The 22118-nt window shown below is 35.2% G+C and overlaps 4 protein-coding genes across 8 annotated transcripts; 3 read left to right on the top strand and 1 right to left on the bottom strand.

The window, feature by feature from the left end:
- The first annotated feature begins 2525 nt into the window (after window positions 1-2525).
- Window positions 2526-2924, top strand: LOC144558539 (uncharacterized). Its single transcript, XM_078307381.1, has one exon. It carries the CDS (start codon window positions 2526-2528, stop codon window positions 2922-2924), a length of 399 nt encoding a protein of 132 aa, XP_078163507.1.
- Window positions 2925-4543: 1619 nt separating this feature from the next.
- Window positions 4544-8271, bottom strand: LOC144558821 (uncharacterized). 2 transcript variants are annotated; one of them, XM_078307701.1, is made up of 5 exons: window positions 7111-7960; window positions 6925-7027; window positions 6066-6139; window positions 5129-5773; window positions 4544-4981 (listed from the first exon to the last, which is right to left on the bottom strand). In XM_078307701.1, the coding sequence occupies exons 2-5, from the start codon at window positions 7025-7027 to the stop codon at window positions 4817-4819; spliced, it is 987 nt and encodes a 328-aa protein (XP_078163827.1). In that variant the 5' UTR covers window positions 7111-7960; the 3' UTR covers window positions 4544-4816. The 2 variants fall into 2 exon arrangements, with proteins under 2 accessions (XP_078163827.1, XP_078163826.1); XM_078307700.1 differs by lacking the exon at window positions 7111-7960 and adding an exon at window positions 7983-8271 and having other exon boundaries at window positions 4545-4981.
- A 1786-nt stretch (window positions 8272-10057) lies between these two features.
- On the top strand, window positions 10058-14452 carry PP7 (serine/threonine phosphatase 7). Of its 2 annotated transcripts, none has more exons than XR_013512966.1 (5): window positions 10058-10622; window positions 11366-11860; window positions 13123-13258; window positions 13866-13973; window positions 14061-14452. XR_013512966.1 is itself a non-coding variant. In XM_078307522.1 (5 exons), exons 1-5 carry the CDS (start codon window positions 10146-10148, stop codon window positions 14169-14171), a joined length of 1338 nt encoding a protein of 445 aa, XP_078163648.1. In that variant the 5' UTR covers window positions 10058-10145; the 3' UTR covers window positions 14172-14452. The 2 variants fall into 2 exon arrangements, 1 of the variants encoding a protein (XP_078163648.1); XM_078307522.1 differs by having other exon boundaries at window positions 13112-13258.
- A 482-nt stretch (window positions 14453-14934) lies between these two features.
- Window positions 14935-17471, top strand: CP12-3 (CP12 domain-containing protein 3). Of its 3 annotated transcripts, none has more exons than XM_078307621.1 (2): window positions 14935-15497; window positions 17299-17471. In XM_078307621.1, exon 1 carries the CDS (start codon window positions 15022-15024, stop codon window positions 15448-15450), a length of 429 nt encoding a protein of 142 aa, XP_078163747.1. In that variant the 5' UTR covers window positions 14935-15021; the 3' UTR covers window positions 15451-15497; window positions 17299-17471. The 3 variants fall into 3 exon arrangements, with proteins under 3 accessions (XP_078163747.1, XP_078163745.1, XP_078163746.1); XM_078307619.1 differs by having other exon boundaries at window positions 17222-17471; XM_078307620.1 differs by lacking the exon at window positions 17299-17471 and adding an exon at window positions 16756-17206.
- Window positions 17472-22118: the final 4647 nt, after the last annotated feature.

The following is a 22118-nucleotide window of genomic DNA, read 5'->3' as shown; positions in this document are numbered from 1 at the left end:
ACAACCAGGGGTGGAGGGATTAAGAGGAAATAGAGGTTAATTGACTTCTATTTTTTTTTTAAATTGCATTTAAGTATGATTTTCTATATAATTTAGAGTGAAATGGTATGATATTGTAAAATTGATTATCTTCATTCTCTATAGAAAAATTTTATACGATTGACTCTCATATATTTTTTACCTCCATAATTCGAAAATCTGACTCCGCCCCTACATACAACTGTATAAATGTACCTGAAGTTTAGTTGATAGCATATATATATTATTAAATATGGTGATATATTATCAAACAGCAGTAGTTTCAACCATGAGTTTTCAGATATGAAATACTACATTACTTATTTTCGTGATGTATCCAAATATATACTTCATCCTCATATAGTCCCACAGGCCACAGGTATTTTAGATCATTGAGTTTTCACAAATAAAACTGGAGGAATCCATGTCTATGAAATCATATCCCTACCTATCATTGGCAAAATATATTAAAATTTGACCGTGTACTAATAGTGTTAGCGGACACAAAGTGTAAATTATATATGTGTTCAAGTTAAACTTTTTTCGACAGCAATATTAGACCAAGAATCTTACAGTGCACTAATATGGGGGAGTAAAGCAATAGACATCTTTACAGATGGAGAGAAAATGATTCTTTGCAAGAAGTCACATCGTCTTCAAAAAAAAAAAAAAAAAAAAAAATCAGAAAAAGCACAAGAAATTTTGTTGTAAGCTACTAGGCTAAATTTCAAAGAAGCTGCAATTTTGTTTTCACAAAACTAATCTTACTTTCCTTCTGCACTGATTGCCATTTACTTCTACCTTATTAAATCTGCAAATATATTATAAAAAAAATCCTTCATTCCTTGAAAGTACATCTTAATTAATTGTTTTTATACATCATTATATGTATTGAGGGCATTTTGGTCTTCCACCAATTACCTGTATATTATCCATTCTTCTTTCACTCTGTTGAAGTGATTTACTGAATATATATAGAGATTAAACTTTTTCCCCTTGCGATCTTAAAAAAATTTGAGTTTGGACAGAATATTTTGACAGTTCCTTTTCCCCAAAATTTGGTTCACATTTTAGTCATTATATCTCCTTTCTATGTCCATCTTGCTTTATTCATGAACCTAAGTATATATCTGCTTCATATTTTTTTTCTTCAATTAATACAGGTATTTATTCAAGAAGGGGCTTTTCCACCTCAATGTCTCCTTCTTCAAGTATGTACCCCCGACCTGACTGGGATCCGTATCCTCCCCGGTACCTGACTCAACACAATTGAAACGGATGGCTCAGATTTATTCTCAGCCGGTCGGGATTCAGAATGACAGAGGGGGCAGGATTATTTGTGCTTTGAGATGCGTGCCAATCCATTTTTGGACCGTCCGATTCAATTCTACTCAGTCAGGTAACCTGAGGGGATACGAATTCGACCTGACCGTATACCTGCTCTCCTTTTAGCATGCATAGGACTGATAATTTTATTAGATAATGTATGCACTAATTAAGGAGCCTTTCTTCGATGTTACACAACCTTGATAAAACAAAAACAAAAAAAGGGAAGCAAAACCCTATTTGCTATTATTTATGCTTTTTTTTCTGCAAACTGGTTTCATCTTGTACCATCTGCATTTCTTTGAAACTCTGATTTCATCTTGTACTCGTATCAAATAGGTGGTGCTATTTACAAGTTCAAAATAGTAACGTCTCCATACATCTCAAGTTAAAGCAATAGAATGCAATATTAATAACAAAAAAATAAATAAATAACAGTCTACTAAGTATAACACCATCAATTATTTTATATATTGAAGATGTCGGCCATGAATCCTCTAATAAATAAAATACAGTTTATAATTAATATAAAAATATTATTGCGTAGTGAAGTTTTGAGTGTTTAAAAATAATTCTGACCCAACCACTCCAAATCTTTTCTATATATATATATATTTTAAAAGACAATAAAAGCCCATTTCATTAAGCTGAAATTTGGAGTCTTACAACCAACATAAAAACATCTAGAGTAAACAAGAAAAAAGCAAACAAGGGAGATATCACAGTCATGCAAACAACAAGCCTAATCCAACAAGATAAAGGCAGCAAAAGTAACTAATACTAGCTAAGCCACATCAGGGCTGGGATAGAACAAAACAAAGTAAAGATTGGTGTTTTTGGGTGAAGACCCTGAGCCACAAGCTGGAAAGGGGAGTACTCTCCAATCAGCCCAGTCACAATATTCTCTTCATCAGGTGCACCCACCTGCAAAGGGACTTCATCAAGATTAGAAGGCAGCTACTCATTCGCCTCCTTTTTTATTTCTTCTGATAGTTTCCCTGTTCAATATACTACCAATGAAATAATAGTTAGTATAACTTGCCTACCAGAGTGTGTAATAGAGTCATTAAAGCACAAATCATTTTGATGTCTCCAAATACACCAAATAGTAGCACTACAAATATTTTCTATATACATATATACCCCTCTCTCTCTCTCACACACACATATCCTCTCATACCATGGCGTACAATGATAGAAGGCACCAATCCTCCATCTTAGACTCCTTCACACTCTCTCCTCTCCCTTATCCTGTCATACTAATTCTAGGAATGGTACTTTTCTTCCTTGCCATCTCTTGCTTTTTTACTTTCGGAGATTTCATAGAAGCAGCCGAAGAGAAAATTAGTTTGGCTCTTCTGGCAGTGCCGTTGGTACTCATCCTGTTGATCCGATGGTTATCTTCGATTGAGAGTTTTCAGGGACTTATTGGGTTCTATTGCAACAACCGCCACCATTTGATGAACAATGATCAATTAAACGAAGGAGGCTCGTCTCCATGGGGCGTGGCGGCTTTGGTGGTTTTGATTTTGATCATGGCATTCTTCCACTCTACTTTCCGAGATATGTGGAGCCTCTGATCTCTTTTATAATTAAGATCGTATTTCTTCTCCGACTTATATGTAATATATGTTATTGTTACTTCTTTTTTTAAATGTACGTAGGCATAACTATATGTTATTGTTATATTTATTTACTCTAAATTAAGAATATGTTAGTATAGAATTGTTTTCTGTATTTTTTTTTTCTGACGCGGAACTTCTTCTGTTAATTAATTTATGTGGAATGCTTTATTTGTACATATAATTCAAATAACATAAATGAAATAGATAGGGTAGATAAAAAATAGTTTAATTAATCCGATGGAAATATGCAGGTATAAAAATTCCAATATTTTCTGAATGAACTGTGTATTTCTCTGATTATACATTAACCTTAGTTGACTGCTGCTGCGTACACATATATACTGCACTACTAAAACTTTATTCATTGCTGTAGTAATAGCGCACCACCTAATTTTATAGTACATTTATTTGGTACATCTGATATACTGTTCAAACTATCAAAATCATGATAATAGATGTATTTCTTGTTATTCAAATATGGAGTCTATCAAATTTGGCCTAATTTGCAAAGTCGTTTAGGCTTGTATCAAACAATTTAAAATACCAAATTAGTGATAGAATTATAACAACTTTGTAATGAATATTATCAATCAAATTTTAAATTAACTGGTCAAATCTTGATATATGTATTAACAATTCCTTTTGTACTGGGATATACATTTGTTTTCTATAACTTCTTTATTTCATTTTTACAGATGATGTATTCATCACAACGCAAGAAATCGCTATAAAAAATAAAAAATAAAAAAAAAGGGGGCAACACAAGTGTTGGCATGAAATTTCTACTATTTTTATTTTTATTTATTGCTTATGTAGATGAAGAAGAAGAAGAGTGGCATGCATATAAATTTCCGAACTCTGTTGTAATTTCTTAAGACGCTACTATACAAAAGCAAAAGATTGTTCATCAGCTTTAATTAGGATTTCCATCTAGTTCCTATTAAAGCGATGTTTGCAGCAAATTGGACTTGAACACCATTCTCTCTTTACACTATCGCAGGAATGGCCACACCACATGTTGCACAAAGAAGCAAGCCATCCTTTTCACACTGCAGGTGCGCCTCTGTAGGCGGATCCAAAGTAGGATAAAGATAAAAGTGAAAAGAGAGTTTGTTAAAGCATCATTGCAACAAGAAGAAAGGAACCTTCGGCATAGAAATTTCATTTCAAGTTTCCATTTCTATACAGACAGATTAGGAATTAATGCTGGCACTCAACTCAACCCTCCAAAATTGCAAAACCCATACTTAGTTTCAAAAAGAATTAAACAAGAGTGAAATCGTTCTCGGACAAGAACACTGAATACAGTAAATTAAGAAATTTACAACAGTGTTTGTTTGTGTAGCCTTAATTTCTTTTTTATTAAACAATGTTGTGAAAAATGCATTCGATTACAAGTAGCTTATTGTTAGATGCAATGTTAACCTTTTTTTAGTGGGTATATTTTTTGCTGATTAGTCTAAAAGGTGCAATAAACTGAAACGTGAAAGCAACACTTTGTTTAGACTTTAGAAAAGGACCATGGAATATATAAAACAAAATAAAGCACAAAAGAGCAGTGTTCTACTGAGGTTAAAGACCCTAAATGAATTTTTGCAAAGCGACACATAAATAGAAGCAACTAGCAATTTACCTTTAGCTACTAGCAAGGCTGTGGACACAAAAAGCATAAAAAATTACAATAGTATTCAAAGGATCCATTTTACAAATAGATTTAGTACCATTAGGAAATCACATAACAAACATATAACATTAAAAACATTCTAAGTTACTAACCAGTGCCTTCTAGCCAAAGAGATACATGGCATAGTGTCAGTGTTATCAACGGAATAATACATCATCACTAATTATTTAGGATGAGAATTTTTACTTCCAGAGGTGATTGTCATATTCTTCAATTTCGGGACCTTGAAATTTGCTGAAAATAACCTTGGAGTTTCTGCAGTTGAAGCAGAAGCACTTCCCTGTGACCTATATGAATGCTGTGACCTATTTGATAGTTGGTGCTGCCCCTGAAGAAAATAAAAATAAATAATGTATTTTATGAATCTCATATACAAAAGTTAGGATAAAAATGTTCAGCCAGTGTGAACTTCTAAATCATTAATGTCAGCATGTTTCATAAAAATCTTCCTTACTTTAAAAGAACTACCACTTACACTGACACTCTGGCTTGCTGATGGCTTGGCCCACGATACTGTTTCACGTGCTCTTTTCTTACCACTCCTTAGAATCCTACTTGTTCCACTATCCACTGGCTTACATAGTGGGGGGCCCACACGAACAGAAAACTTTGCCACATTAGCATGTAGCCCAGATATCATCTGATCCTTCTCCTTCAACATGTTCTTCAAATTCTCAACTTCCCCATTCAATCGTGAGATCATGTTATCCTTCATGGAAATAGAGGCCTGAAATTTTTTATTCAACTGAGAGATTGTGCTGTCCTTCTCAGAAATGGAGGCTGACATTTCTTCTTTCATCTTAGAGATTGTGCTATCCATTTCTTCTAGATTCTTTTTAAGCATCGTGATTGCCTCATTGGACTTATCCAGTTCACTTTTTTTTGATTTAATGCTAGCAACATACTCAGATTCCATAACTTTCAATTGATTCCAGACAAAATCTTTTTCACAAACAAGGGAATCAATTTGGCTTTGCTTTTCTGAGAGTTGGGCTTCTTTCTCTGATTTTAGAGTTTTGTACCCATGCTTCAGTTTTCTAATCTCTAATTTTAGGTCTTTGAGTTCAGTGCTGTCACATGCACCAATCGATCGTAAGGTCTCTCCATTGCTCAGTTTGCTCTGTATTTTATGTTGAACAAATAAATAATACTTAGCATAAGGGACAATGACATCTAAAGAGTATAATATCTTGAGAAAAATGGTTTAATTCATAAGTATGTACTTAATCCATACATTGTATACTTGTACCGTACAAGCACTAACTAATATTTCCTTTGGTTATTATTTACTATATTTTCCACCCACTAGTGTCTCTCAATCATATCTGGATTATGGTTCTTGTCAACTTATTTTTTCAGGTTAGTATGAATAAATTTTCCATTTAACTTAACACAAAATTCAAAGGAATTACCTTCAGATTCTTGATCTCAGCATGAAGGGCTGCTATGCAAGTATGAGCATCTTCCAAATCAGTTTCTGCCAATTCTGCACCATACAAATAAAATGTAAATACTAGCAAATCTTTATCATAACACTTGCAAAAATCTGATTCAACCCAAGGGCCACTCCCCGACACAAGTTACACTGATCTGACAAGATCCCAACCAGAACCCAATCAAACTGCATTACAAGCTGAAGGAAATGTATCAGGACTTACCACCCCGAGCTAGAACCTGATTGACACAAACCTGAGCAAGCTGAAACCCAACTGATCCACCTAACTAAACCCAAGCAGCACAACTTACAAACTGAGCCAATGCTAGAAAATTGCCTGTCTAAACCAATTTTGTAGAATATCATCCCAGAATGACCTTACTTACTGATCTAATTGACGAAACATGCACACAACCCAACCAAAACATAAAGACCTGACACAAAATGTTTGAACGTGAAGCTAGACAAACTGGAGAATGATTTAGCAAAACATGAAATGATCTCAACTAAAAAATGGACACAACCTAAATGAACCAACAAATAAACTTCATCAAAACCTGGAATTTCACCAAAGCTAATTTGACCTGATATGACAACAAGTTTCCACAACCACTGTTAGCCCAAAAAACATCATTAATTTCCAAATACGTATGCACGTAGTAAATGCTACCAACATTAGCAAGTCAAAAAGGGATATTTTCAGTATCAAACTCAATGGCCACCAGCTAAACTTCAATTTGTCATTGTAATAGATGTTAGAAGAAATTTGAGAAACTATAGCCCACTAAAAGAAAATAACCAATGAGCTAAAATCGAAAAAACAGGGTAATACATACCAGCATACTCCTTGTAAGATATAGCTTTCCTTTCTTTGGCATCTACCAAAAAATCCACCTTTGCAGCATTGTAGTTCTGCACTTTCACCTCCTGAGCTTTCATCTGTTACATCAACAAGAAAAGCAAGCATATTTAAACCAGCCCAAACCTTAAATATGACCTGATTTTTTTGTCAATGACCCAACTTGAATTTAGATATATAATTGAAAGTAAGGTACACCATAATCCAAATCTAATCTCCCCTAAAACTTTGAAGTGTTCGAACCCTGAAAAGCATTCATGAATTGATGACAACCCACAATAGACCAGATAACCCAAACAATTGTGCATCAAATGACCAAAATTTCAATGAGCCAAGTCAGCCAACCCAAGCGGCTTGAGATCCAATCTCAATCCCAGAATGTGTGTATTTGATTAAATGAAATCAACCTGCCCATTTGCCAAAAACCACTAAACCAGTAGTTTTGATTCTGTCTACATTTTCCCTTTTTCAAGGTATAAATATAAATTAGAGAGTTCATAAAAGTTATTTAAGAAGCAATATTGTATATACCATTGCACAGTACCATTCCTACAATATTAAAAAGGTGATCTACTTTAAGATACCTAATGCCAAGGGTAATATCACAAGTCCTAAACTATTAATTTTAACAAGTATGATTCCTTTAAAAGGTTTAAGGAAGAAATTTCGTAAAATACAAGGATAAGTGAATGCAGATGAATGAACTATTAATCAGAATTGGGAGGGAACAAAACTTTCAAATTTATAATCACAAGATTCTTCAAAATACTGAAATTTTTACTCACTGCTGAGGATAATGAGGATTATTAAATTGGCAAAGGCTAAGTTCCAAAAAATCTACCAAGACAATAGTCCCTTTATCAATCTAAAGGTAGGGTTTTGAGGATGTTTTTCTCAATGCAATAATTCCTCCAAGGTAACACTTGAACCTACAATAACATGCAATAAGTAAACCGACAACCTACCTCTAGATTTCAAAATTTCAACTTATTTTAACAAATTAGAAAAACAAAATCAAAAGGAAAGAAAACCAACTTGCTCAATACGCGACTCAAGCAAACTGACATGACGGGTCCACTGCTCGTTTTGGAGCTCAATTGACTGAAGGAGGTGTTCTCGATCAGCGAGTAAACCCTCATTCGTTGAATGCTCGGATCGGAGCGCCAGTCGGAGTAGATGCAACGCCTTCAACAACTGTTTCCTATCAGATGGCTCAGGAGAAAGGATCAGCTGCCTCTCTTCGTCGGCCATTTCGCGAGCGCTCGGGAGTGGAGGGAGAAGAGAGATCGTATTTCACCGGTGCAGAGAATTTGAATTTGGGATAGTGAAGAGGAATAAAAGCTTCTGAACTAAGAATTTGAATTTGGGATAGTCGATTTTATCGGAGAACTCTCGGTGCACAGAAGGAAGCTAAAATTGTCTCTTTGACGGTGGGCCACGCTGACCGTGGTTAATTTTTATGGGGTCGGTGTTTCTTCTCTCGGTTGGTACGGAAGCAAATCATTTTGTCCATTGATTTTCAATGGAGATCTGGAGTTTTATGGGTGAGGAGCGGTCCGGACGGAGAATGCATATCCTCTGCATTAACTCAAAAAGGAATTTTTTGAGTTAATGAATCTCAACTGTCTTATTTTAAACGAATTCAATCCAGTCTCTACTTATGATATAGGAGGGTCTTTAATATTAGTGCGGATTTAGTCTGCACGAATATTAAAGTAAATCGGATGGTTAATATTCATTAATTCAAAAGATTCCCTTCTGAGTTAATGCAAAGGATACGAATTCTCGGGCGGAGGGGCCAAAACGGGCAGGCAGATCAAAACGGATTCGAACTGGGAACAGCGATTCTGTTGGGTCAGGCTGGAATTTCTGTTTAAGCCATTGAGACGTTGGTCGTATTGATCAAGTCAATTTTAGTTCTTTGTCTGGGGCTGTTCGGCAACATATGGTGGATTAAATAATAATCCGCGCTAAAGAGGGGTTGTTCGGTAAGTTAAAGGAAGGGGCAAAGGATTAAGATAGCTAAAGGAAGCTAAAGGAAGGGGGGAGGTGCCTTAAGGAAGGGGCAGGGGATTAAGATCCGAGCAAAAGGAGGTTATCTTAATCCGAGCTAAGGAACCGGTGTTCGGCAAGATTAAGCGGCTAAGGAAGCTAAAGGAGACTCCTTTAACCTTAAGGAGGCTTAAGGAAACCCTTGCTGAATGGCACCAATAACAATTGTCGAGGTAGATGGGTACTATCGACAACTTATAAAATTTCGGTCGAGTTCGCATAGTAGAACTAAGGTGTTTTTAAGTTAATCAAGAAAGTGTTTTTTAATTCAACTCTAAAATTTATTAGATTGATTTTAAATGATGAATATAAATAGTTAAGACTCTTCTATCTTATTAGTAATACGTTTATATATGAAAATTTTAAATTTTAAGATTAATTTTGTATAGAGTTAAATGGTCGAAAAAATTTCAAAAAATAAATACAAATAAAATTAATTTATAAATCTTCTAATATTGACCGCTTGACTTTATACAAAATTAATTCGAAAGTTTAAAATTTTGCATATTAGTATATCTAAATTATATGATACTTTATCTATTTTGTTTGATATTTCTTCTAATATATTCAAATTATAAGTTGCTTCTTTTATTTTTAAAAATTAATAAAAAAATTATATTCAAATGTTGTCATGAGTTGTATTAATTTAATAGATGCAACTTGAAGTTGCGTCTACCAATATTTTGACGCTAGTTCAAGTTGCATCCGCATTTTTAGGGAACGCAACTTCAAATTGCATCCGTGATAACTATAGAATTTCACATAATTTATGATTTTTTTTGTTTATCATTTTATTTCAAATGACATATTTAAAAATTTCAGTTTTTATTCTCCCAGGTACCAGACAGACAAATTACCAACGGACGGTGCAGATTAATCTCAGTCAGATCAAACTCAAACCGGTACCTATGAAAACAATAGAGATAGGTTTTGAGATTCGTGCCAGGTTAACAGAACCGTCCGTTGGTAATTTGTCTCAGTCAGGTACCTGGTGGGTTCTGAATTCAAGCAGATCTGTGTATAAGGCTATAAGCTGCCCCTTGCCTTTGAGACTCGACTCCCGATTCCTCCTCCCCTCAGTCTCCCCTGAAAAGTCCGAAATTCGAAACCCAAAACCCAAACCCACCACGCCGCTCCCTCCCTTCCATGTCCGAACCCACCATCCCCACAGACGGCGACAACCCCCAACCCTCTTCTAGCACCGCAGAAGATTCCACCACCGTAACAGACCAGTCAACAACCCCTCTCTCATGGCCGGACGGCGATCTGTCGCGCGACTGGATCCGCAATTTCACCTCCGTTCTTTCCTGGTCCTCTCGCCATGTCCCCCCTTCACAGCTCCTCTCTGTTATGACTCCTGTTTTTCTCCAGCGCCTTATTCTCACTGCTTCCAATATACTTCACAAAGAACCCAACTGCGTGCGTGTCGACCCGACAAAAGCTGATGGGGAAGGTGCTAGTGTCGTAGTGGTGGGAGATGTGCATGGGCAGCTGCATGATGTGATCTTTCTCTTGGAGGATGCTGGTTTTCCTGGCGAAGATCGCTTCTTTGTTTTTAACGGGGATTATGTTGATAGAGGGGCTTGGGGGCTTGAAACTTTTGTTTTGCTTCTGGCATGGAAGGTTTGATCATTTTCAATTTTGTTTCGTTTCAGTTGCTGTAAGTTTGTTGCATAGGAGGAATCTAAAATTGGATACTATCTGATCAGTTCCAAGATTTTGTCCATCTTAAGTTCTGATCAACTCTCCAGACATGAGCTGCAAAAGGAAGTAGAAATCAAATTGGATCGTAGTTGTTTAAAAATTTGTTTTCTTTTTGTATTTTGGTTGCGAAATGTCAGAACATGGGCTTATATTCCTTGCTTGAAATGGCTGTTTGTATTCATAATTGTCGTCACTGCCAACGCCAACCATAAAGGCTAAATTTAAGAGAAACCAAACTAGCTAATTCAGTTTGTTTATTAAATTGTGATACTAGGTTCTTAGAAAACTTGGTTTTAATGATAAATTATATGCATGTTAGTAATGTAATAAACAGAAAATGGAAAAGAAGAAAAAATCAATCCAATGACCAACATGATGTCTTTGCTTAACTTTAAATTCAGCTGCTGGACTGTTATATTGTATCTGAAATGAAGTTAGAATAGGTCTAGACATATCTTTACTTTTAGAAAAGGGTGACAATACAATTTCATGAGTTGCTTGCGTATCATATACTCCATCTTTGGGCACCAAAGGTGCTATCTTTTCTGATGTTAGATTACTAGACTAGTAGACTCTTATCTGTAATCTGAAACCAAATGAGATTACTTTTGCATATCCAATTTAGTTTCTTAATATTTTGCATTTTTACCTTCAATTTCCAGATATTTTTGCCTCATCGTGTGTTCCTTCTGCGTGGCAACCATGAATCCAAGTATTGCACCTCTTATTATGGATTTGAGCAAGAGGTTATGGCTAAGTACGGTGACCAAGGTCAGATGGTTTACCGCAAGTGCTTACGATGCTTCGAGGGACTTCCTCTCGCCTCTATAATAGCAGGTCGTGTATACACTGCACATGGGGGGCTCTTTCGGGGTGTCGTAACTGCTCCACATAAGAAACATAAGGGCAAGAAGAAGAAAAGTAAGATTGTCGGGAACACGAGTGATGCTATGAAGCTGGGTTCATTGGATGAGCTGGAGAGAGCAAGACGTACAGTGCTTGATCCGCCATGGCAGGGCACAAACTTGATTCCTGGTGATGTTCTCTGGTCAGATCCGTCAAATAAACCAGGTTTGTCACCCAATAAGGACAGAGGGATTGGCTTGTTGTGGGGCCCAGACATGACTGAGGAGTTTCTGTACAAGTACCAGATAAAGGTTTGTCATTAATTTTAATGCTTTATTTTTTTGCAAGGTTTTTGGACTTGGTGAGAATAGCATTTGTAGTAGTTTCTTAATAATTTGAGTTACATAAGTGGGAGAAATTTCATGTCTAGCCCAATAAGAGATGATATATCATGCATCCTGGGAGAAACATGATATATCAAATGTCCCCATATATTATGGCATGCACTCGTACTCACCCACCTTTTCTAGAGCATCCAAGTAGCCCCCATTTCTTTCTCATGTTGGCAGAAATAAGCAGTGAGGAAGGAGGGGTAGTCTGGGTAACTTCTAAAAGTAAAAGAAGGAAATGCACAGAGGCTAGATTTTATGTTGTAAAGGGTGTAATGTGATATATCCTATGTTCTGTTGAGGTATGCCTAAGATATCTCATGTAGCTTTTTGGTACATATCTTTGGTATTTTGTAGGGTCATATGAAATAGCCTCTTGTGCCTATTGAATACTTGCAATACTAGATATATAGTAACAACATTTGTACTTATTTTTCTTTATGTAGAACTTTGCTAGCTCTTGCCTTTTTTACCTTTATGTTTATAGTTTGCATGTTCTAGCAGCTAACCGTTAGTGATAACGTGCATCCCAGTCACTGACTAGGGTGTTCATTGGTTCGGTTCCGTTGAAACCGAACCGAACTAGGCAAACCGAAGTTATAATTCGGTTTTAAAAATAGAACCGAATTAGCATTGCAACCGAACCGAACCGAACCAAACCAAAGTTTTATTTCGGTTTGTTCGGTTCAAACCGAAATATATTAATTTGTTTATTTAAAACAATTGATTTATAATAAACCGAAGTATATTAAGAAATAAACCGGGGTATTAAGAAATAAATTAAGATATTAAGAAATAAACCGAAGTATTTAAAGCAATTGATTAAGAAATAAAACGGAGTATTAAGAAATAAACCGAGGCGGTCCGGATCAAATTCATAATATATAAAAGTTCGGTTGGTTCGGTTATTTCGGTTTTGAAATTTTCCAAACCTAACCGAACCGAAGTTATAATTCGGTTTTAAAAAGAAAACCGAACCGTTTGATCCGAACTAATTTGGTTCGGTTCAAAACCGAATAAACCGGACCCAATGAACACCCCTAACAGTCAGTATATCTTCTTGCATCATGACACTATTTCTTGATAGTATGACTTTTAACTTCCTGATTCATATGTACAGAGAATGCAAATATTCTGAGGTGTTGTTTGTTTGTTTTCTGTGTTAAACGGTAGTTGATTATCAGGTCCCATGAAGGCCCTGATGCGAGGGATAAGAGGAGTGAGCTAGGAGGAATGGAGAAAGGGTACACTATTGACCATGTGGTTACATCAGGACAACTCATCACTATTTTCAGCGCTCCTGATTACCCTCAATTTCAGGTCCCCACGGCACCTCATTTTTTGTTTTTTTTTTTTTTTTTTTTTTTTTACTTTTTGTACTTTTTGGAACCAAAATCTTGTTGTCATAAGTATTTACAATACATTTTTTTTTATTTTGATGATTTCTGCTGAATTTTTATCTATCTTAGAAGATCCATTGTCCATGATCACTTTGATATTAGAACGGTGTTGCCTATGGAACTCGAAATTTTGTGCTTTGTTTAATACAAATAATCAGGAAATTGTTCCTGCATGCTATCAACTTGGTCAGAAGCACAATTTTAATCAGCACATACATGCTATATACTAGTAAAATAAAAGATGGGGTAATTGGTTGATGTTAACTCACAGTTCTTCCAGTAATTTTATATTTTGATGGAGCTAGTATTGTTTTTTGCTCAGCGTGAGTCAGTTTTTGTCAAACTAGCTGAGGTATATACATATTCCATACTTGGAAGTTTTGCACTATGCATCAGCTTCTGAGAGAGTGGCATTTGTGTGATGTATAAAATTGGCAGCAACTTCTGTTAAACACAATGAGCAAGTTATTTTGACAGCCTGAAAAAAGCAGCTCTTTTGAAAACTAAAATACTTGGTCAAAATGCAGGCAACAGAGCAAAGATACAATAATCAAGGTGCATATATTGTGCTAAATCCACCGGATTATTCAACTCCTGTATTTCGCAGTTTTGAAGCAGTAAGGCCTCGGCCTAAGGTACATCACTTTTTTTATATAAATCAATCTGGCCTCTCTTTTGCTTGTTTTACTTTTTTCTGTAGGAGTAACTATGGTCAAATACAGGTAAATGCGTACTATGACTTTGAAGAAGTAATAGACTCAGATGAAGAGCTGGATTTGAAATCCATGGATAATGGTTCATTTCATCAGGCAAATTCATCCATGTCAGATTAATATTTGTACTTTATTGTTTTTTGCTTGTTGTAATCTATGTTGTATTTTGGGTACATAATTATCATTTTTTGTGCCCTCTGTTCCTGTCTTAAAAATTAGTGGAGACTGTTTATTTTTTTTTTTAGATTGACTTAATTTTGTGTCTTTGTAAGGTTAATTTTTTCTTAATTGGGGTGTGTGTGTGTTAGTGTGTGTTGTAATACTGGGTAATTGATTGATTTTTGGTCAGTTACTGTATTTATTGTTTTTACTGGTATAAATTTTAGATTTTGTTTGGTCAATTGCTACGTGGCATCCTTTCTTCGAGCTCCGCCCGAGCTCCATCAGGTTCGACATTTTCAAAACTGGATTAGGATTGTTTGTCCCAATTTCTTACTCCGTGCTGCTATCAACATGAAAAATTGGAAAATGATTGACGAAAAGTTCGATAATTTAATTAAAAACCAGCATGGAGAACAATAAAAAAGAAAGTAAAGATGCCAAATGAAATTCTGAGAATATGAATGCAAATCCGCTAAGAAGATCCATCAATTTCTGTGCTACACGGTACAGCGCAGCAGGCGATCTGAAATTCTGAATGCAGATTTCTGATTTCCCCGTTTCACACCAAGGAGCCGTAACGAACCTCTTTTCTGTTCCGTCCTTCATTTGGGCTGAACGGTACTTCCGTCAATTTCCGTCTATCAGATTGAAAGTCTGGAACTCTTCCAAACGCAATACCAAATTTCAACAGAAAGCCATCGCTACCAGACAAAAGAAGAGCCCATGACAAATAAAGTAAAAACTATAAAGATGCAGAATTTGAGTTGATCGCCGCCCATTTGAGTTCGATCCAAAAACACAAGCAACAATGGCCTCCTCCATCTCAATTTCTTCCAACTATCCATGTTTCAGCTCCCGATCCGGTCTCTTAACTACACTGAAACCAAAGCTCATCGCTCGCAGCTCGATCACACTCCGTGACCCGCGTAGACCCGCTCTCTTAGCTCAGGTCTCGGCGGCTGGAGGGAAGAAGAGATACATGGGGACAGTGAAGAGGGAAGTAGCGCTGTCCGAGATGATAGAGAAGAAGGTGGCGGAGGCAATAGAGGCGTGTGAGGGAGACGAGGGCCAGAAGGAGTCAGAGGGGTGCAGAGTGGCCTGGGACGAGGTGGAGGAAGTCAGCCAGGCCAAGGCTGATTTGCGCCGTCGCATGACTGACAGAGGCGGCGCCGATCCTCTCGAGTCATTCTGCCAGGGCAATCCTGACTCTGATGAATGCCTTGTTTATGATGATTGATCGGCAGGTGGCATGCAGCAGATGGTTCACTTGTGATTTCTAATAAGGTAGGTACTGATGAATTGATGACTGGGTGTTAATTTGCAATATTAAATTGGGATTACTGAGTACCTACTGCTACATGTTGACCACTCTATTTAATCGGGGAAAACAACAACTAGGGAAAACAACAAGGTTATAGTTGGTACAGAGTTTGTAGATGATACTGTTGTACCACTGCTGGTAGATGGTTGCCACTGTTTCTTTCTTGCCTGGTCTATGTGCATCCCAATATAGTGTTTAATGTATATTCATTAAATTTGAAAGCGGTGTATCCTTGCAGGACACTCTATGGTGCAAACTTATTCTTGGCCTAGTCCCGATCTGAATCAACTCATGACCAGACAGTCCAGACTCAAACCCAAACTGACCTGAATTTTAAATCCAAAACAAACTATCATAATAAGAGTACTTGATATTTACCAAAATAAAAGGGGAAAAAAGAGGAAAAAACCTCAGCTTGCTATACAAAATGATTTTTGTGAGATATGTGATACCCAGAATAATCCATGAGGCAAATAGCTCGAGACCAGAACATTATTTTAATATAAGACCTGAATCTAATCCAACACCTAAGTCAATATCGCTTGACCGCAAAAGTGGCCAATCAAAATAACCGTAGACCCTGAAACAGCCAAACTAGAAAAAGACCCAACCTAAATGATTTGAGGCACAGATTGAGCTGATTATAAAATGACCGGATGTTAACTCCAGACCTGAATTAATCTGATTCTAACATTACTAAAATCCTATGCCACATCTGCCATCTTTAATTAGTGAGCTATTTTTACAAATTCAATTTCGAAAAACTGAGAGTTGAATTAATATTTAATACAATCAATGAAAATATTGAGCTTTTATTTACATATATCTTGAATCCTGCTTAGGCATTTCATGACCAATTTTTGGCCCAAAATAAAATGATTTTAATCTACGCAATAGACAAATTGTTGACCAAATTAATATTCTCATCAGGTGTCCCTTTTGTTTTAGATGGAATCATGTGTTCCATCTGAGGTATGAGAAGAAAGCATATAATTTGCGCCCATGTTGAAATGCTGATAGTTGTGTGTGGCAAACCAGAGTATTTGCATGTTTAAGGCTTTCTGTTTATTATACTATGCAGCATCAAGCATGCAAGGCCTCGTGATAGCACCATTTGGTCCTTGTAATGTAGCTAATTCATTTATCACTATTGTCATCTACTCATCTTGCTGTTACAAGTTTCCTTTATCAAGTCATTATTCTTTCTTTTTTTATTGCCAGACCTTTGTATAATCAAATGAAGATGACACAGGTTGCATGAGGAACAATTTGTAATTTATCATGAACCAAGAGATGACACAATTTGCATGGGGAAGCCATTTGAACCAATAGATGGCACATGTCTATGGCAAATTATAACAGTTGAACTATATTTCGAAAAAATTAGCATGTCAACCATGACATATCACACTTTGAGAGCGTTTTGAAACGTTCCAAGCATTATTTAACCACCATACCAAAACAATGTTCTGCTACATCGCTATTACCTAATAATTATCTTGGGACGTTCCGAAGGGAATGAGATTAAGTTCTAAATATTATAGTCATATATGATTAATGAGTCAGCCTAGCAAGAAGTTGTCTATGTATTATCTGATTATCAATTCGTTTTTCTTGTACAATGGTTTGATTAGTCGTTAATGATTCTCTAATATTTTGTAAATTTTGCCATCCTAATTTATTACAGGATCTATAGAGTCATAAAAGAGAAGGAAATATCAAATTCACGAGAGTATGATACATGTTTTGTATAATGTTTTACAGCCAAACTCCAGAAAAAGAAAAGAAAAGAAGAGAAATTAGAAAGAACATATTTCTTTTTCAATGTGGCAAGCAACCATATTCCGATGTTAGTGATGTACTTAGTAATAAGCTAAACATTTTGATACTTGTAAATTGTATAAGTTAATTTGGAATGACTATTTTTTTTTTTTTTATTATTTTTTTTTTGCTTCTGTTACGAAACATCTCATATTATTGCACTAGGAAATTTGAGTTTTTAAACTTAAAAGCACTTTGAACTTTGGAGTGAGATTTGACCAAGTGGGAGTAATACTAACTCAAGATGAATCAGTCTCAAATTTAACAGGGATCTAATGTCTGATGTCTCTTTGCCTTTGAATTTATTTTGTTAATAGGATCTAGTTCCTCCATCGAAATCATAATTCATTACTCATTAAATAAAACACCAACCTATCTCAAGCTAAAATAAGACTAAATATAGATTATATAATAACGCATGCAAACGGCCGTACTCGGTTGGTTCTACTATAGACATTGCACGATCACTCTATACTCTATAGTTAAAGAAGCCTTTATAATGCCAAAGCAGAAACGGTACTGTTATTTTGCAACAAAAAAGAAAAGAAAAGAAACGGTACTGTTAGTAAATATGAGCTTGATATAATTAATGTTGGTTATGTTTGGTGCTATGGAGCGTGCAATTATGGTCCATTATAAGATGGCGATGGTTTGGAAGCACTGTGGGACTTTTGTTGACTTTTGAGTGCCCATTAACCGAGATATGATCAGAACAGGTCTCCGAATCTGCTGAAATCCGAGGTTAGTACTGTTCATCATGAAATCCCTGCAATCTGAATCCAGTCGTCGAACTGTTTCGAGATACGTGCAAGGAAAAATTAGCTGTTTCTAGATGCGTTCTCAAAAAAATTCGATAGCTGGATTTTGGATTGCAGGAGTTTCAGAGTGAATCAGAATTTCAGCTGATTTATTTCCATACAGCGTGCAGGGAAAATGGCATTTTCTGTGGGACGTAGAAGCATGATCAATAGAGCAAGCCACCTTCGAATTGGGACAAATGAGACAGCACCGCTTTGAAGCTCTCCTTTTCTATGTTTGGATGTATAGCGAGAATAGCTTTGTTCCAATTCATTCAAATATACTCAATTGCTACTCAGAACAGTGAGAATAGTGTTTTTCTTGCTATTCCTACAAAAAGTCGGAATAACAATTAGTGCTCTCTCAAATGTTCAATCCCTCCATCGCTATTCTAAATGTTCAATCCAAACAACATTTTTGCTATTCCGAATAGCACCACATCAACACTATTTTCACACTTTTTCAAAAATTACTATTATCAAATAGTAGCTATTCTAGCTCAAGCGGTGCAAATTAATGTTGTTTATAATTTGTGAAGACGCACTATAAATGGGAATTAAGTTACAACTATCCATGTACTTCATTAAAGTTTTTTCCAAGGAAATTATATTAATAATTGAACTACTGATTGTTTTACTGCTGCTATATCCCCCTATATTAACGAACCAAGATAATTAATTGCCACTAATTACCAATCTCGTGTTTTTAGTGATGAATTAAGTCGTGAAGCATTGGAAACGAAAATACAAATGTAATATTTATAAGAGGGATCCACTTACACCCTTTTTCGGTGACACCGGATTACACCTTACATTTTTAAAATCTAAACAGTCGATTCAAACTGTTCAACATGATGAATATATTAAAATGTGCTTGCATATTAAATTTTACATTTTTTTTTGAATTTTTTTACTATTTATTAAGATGGATACAAAAATTCAATGTTCTGAAAACAACGATTTTGTAAAATACTTAATAAATAGTAAAAAATTCAAAAAAAAAATGTAAAATTTGATGCAAGCACATTTTAATATATCCATCATGTTAAACAGTTTGAATCGACTGTTTGAACTTTGAAAACTTTAAAAATGTAGAGTGTAATTTGGTGTCATCAAAAAAGGATGTAAGTGGATCCCGATGAGAAATCCACTTACGCCCTTTTTTGATAATACTGAATTACACTCTATATTTTTAAAATTGACCGGAGCGGAGCCAAATGACACAAAGAGGGTTAACTACAAAATTTTATTGAAGATATACATGTCCACAAAATTTTACCTCTCTTAAAATAATTTTGATATTCTGAAATTTGTACATTGGAAATTAGAAACAGAGCGTTGTTTTTTTTATCTAGTATTGAATTAATTAATTAATTTCAATCTGATTAGCTTAATCAATTCAAATCCAATTTGTTTTTTTCTTGAAGTCCCTCACAAAATTCTGAGATACATCCATTTCCGATAGAACGGAGGAGGATCCGTGGAATAGAATGACCAAAGGTCAACAAAGGGGAGCGGTGGTGTGGTTTCTCATTTTAAGATCCATGTTATCTGTTGTGCCTTGCGTCTGCTTTCATTTCATTTATTAGAAGGAAACATGCTAACATAACAAGATGTCATGTCACCTTCTTATCTCTTCACAAGAAGTAAAATTACTTCTTTGCTTATTCCGTTATTAACATTAATTTCACAATTGTGCTATTTCATAGCTCTTGTTTTCAGGGAAAAAAGAGAGGATCAAATGATATGGTGAGCCGTGAGCTAATAAATTAATATGAACAATTACAAAGTTCAAGTTTGCTTCTTATGTATTGTCACGTGTAATTGTCTGTACCAAAACCGTAGCATGATTTTCAGCACTAGCGTCCAGATCTCACCAAAAGAAATAGTATAAGAAGAAAAGGACAGGGAATACTGGTAAAATTATTATTTTTTATATGTAATAGCATATCTTGTATTGATTATTGAGTGCGCCTTATTTCATTCTCATGTGTAACTAAAAATAAAATCATGTGAGTAGGGGTGTTAATGGTACCTTTTTAGCCGTTTATCTGACTCATATCGTATTCAATAAGACGGTTATGGTAAGATTTATTTTCATTAACTTATTGAGTACAAGTATGGATAAGAATTTTTTTTTTGTTAATCAAATGGATAAGAATATGGGTAATGACTATTTTGTACATGTTATTCTATAAGATAATTATAAAATCTAAATAGATATTCAATTCAATTTCCAACCCACCTAAATATATATTCGTGTTTTTAAATTTTCTTCATTTATAGAAAACAGTTTAGTTGGAATTGATTGCACTTTTTTTTATTAGAAATGCAATTACATATATGTGAAATGAATGAATTTTTTATGTTTAATTTGTAAAATATAATAAAACTAATTATTATATTAGTATTATCCGTTATTCATCCGCTACTGTTTTGTTACCCGATAATATTAACGGGCAAGGGTAAGATAGAGTAAAGTCAATTTTTAATGGATACGGGTAGAGAATGGATAAAGTCAATTTTAATGAGTATGGGTGTGAAAATATCTCCATCCAATCCGTACCGTACCCATTGACACCCCTACATGTGAGCTTCCTGATTCACCTCACTGGTAAAGCGTTAAACACACTGTTAACATAAATCATTGATCCTCTGCAATGAAGATATTTTTTTTGTATGTTTAGACTGAAAATAGTAAAAGATGGGCAGAACTTATGGGGACCGGTTTCCCCTGCCAAATGCAACACTACCATTTTTTGTTTGTTATCAATTCTGGTATCACCTCCTGACCCCTTCTTATTTCTGCTAAAATTACTAAAATGGTATAAAGATCAAACAACTAAAAACAGATTGTTGCCTCTTGGTCCACTAATTTGCTAAAATAAATAGGATAATTAAAAAAAAAAAAATAGAAAAGTAAAACAAAATGATGGAAAAAGGGAGCAAGAGAGTTACCCGCTGATTGCGCCAGGCAGCATGTACCGGGCTTCTAGTGAAAGCAAAGTGATATACCTAAGGCGGAATTGAAAGTAACCCACCGTATTCTTTAATTTGTTACCAAGTTAGATTTTATGTGGCTGATTACGACAAATTCGTGTTGCGGATCATTTGCAGGTATCAATATGACAATAACAAATATATAAAAGAGTAGGGTTAAAATGCATTATCGGTTATGTGCTCTAATCATATTTCACATCTTTATTTTTATTTTCAAAATTTGAATGGCCGATATGAACAACTCAATAAGAACTTCGTATTAAAATGTGCTAAAGATCAAATTTTGAATTTTTTTAATTTCTTTTTACTTTCTTTTTAGATAAGTACAAAATAATTGTTTTAAGAAGATTATGGACAATTCAAAATAATAATTTTGTATCTATCTAAAAAATACTAAAATATTTCCTAAAAATATAAAATTTGGTATCCAAGTACATTTTAATACGAATATCATATTGAACGGTTCGGATAGACTATTCATATTTCAAAAACAGAGAAAAAAATGTGAAGCATAATTAGAGCACTTAACTCTACTCTATTAACAATTTGTAAAATTAGAATAGAGGATCGGTAGAACCCGCATTTGAGAATTCACATCCGCTGAAATTCCAAACAGAATTCAGGAACCTTGCAATCCCCTTCTCTGCCTATCTCCCTCCTCTCTCTTCTTTCTCTTTGATGAAAGAGAAAGAAGAGAGAGGAGGGAGATAGGGGCAGGTCCCTGAAATTCCGAATTTCAGCAGATTCGGATGCAAAATTTGAACACCGCTATAATGTGGTTGGAACTAATTTTAGCTTAATTTGGGATGTTTTGTGAATGAATTGTCTTGTTGAGAATAGGGGGATAGGCATAAGCAGTATGCTTCTTGTCTGATATATGATTTGACATCCAACCAAAAAGGGGATACTTTAAAAGAGAATATCTTTTTTTAGTCCATGTTAGTTTATTTGATTACATTAGTAGTC

This window comes from Carex rostrata, chromosome 8 (assembly GCF_964058835.1).
Source record: "Carex rostrata chromosome 8, lpCarRost1.2, whole genome shotgun sequence".
Taxonomy (NCBI): Eukaryota; Viridiplantae; Streptophyta; class Magnoliopsida; order Poales; family Cyperaceae; genus Carex; species Carex rostrata.
Note: the sequence above shows the minus strand (reverse complement) of the source record. Positions and strands in the feature narration are given on the sequence as shown.

What these genes read in the sequence shown, in the direction of transcription:
- LOC144558539 (XM_078307381.1), top strand. Translation starts at nt 2,526, where the DNA reads ATGGCGTACAATGATAGAAGGCACCAATCCTCCATCTTAGACTCCTTC.
- PP7 (XM_078307522.1), top strand. Translation starts at nt 10,146, where the DNA reads ATGTCCGAACCCACCATCCCCACAGACGGCGACAACCCCCAACCCTCT. An exon ending in CTGATTACCCTCAATTTCAG is followed by an intron (nt 13,259 to 13,865) that starts GTCCCCACGGCA and finishes GTCAAAATGCAG; the next exon opens with GCAACAGAGCAAAGATACAA. An exon ending in CAGTAAGGCCTCGGCCTAAG is followed by an intron (nt 13,974 to 14,060) that starts GTACATCACTTT and finishes GGTCAAATACAG; the next exon opens with GTAAATGCGTACTATGACTT.
- LOC144558821 (XM_078307700.1), bottom strand. Translation starts at nt 8,198, where the DNA reads ATGGCCGACGAAGAGAGGCAGCTGATCCTTTCTCCTGAGCCATCTGAT. An exon ending in ATCTTACAAGGAGTATGCTG is followed by an intron (nt 6,140 to 6,924) that starts GTATGTATTACC and finishes TGTATGGTGCAG; the next exon opens with AATTGGCAGAAACTGATTTG. An exon ending in CTGAGATCAAGAATCTGAAG is followed by an intron (nt 5,774 to 6,065) that starts GTAATTCCTTTG and finishes CATAAAATACAG; the next exon opens with AGCAAACTGAGCAATGGAGA.
- CP12-3 (XM_078307621.1), top strand. Translation starts at nt 15,022, where the DNA reads ATGGCCTCCTCCATCTCAATTTCTTCCAACTATCCATGTTTCAGCTCC.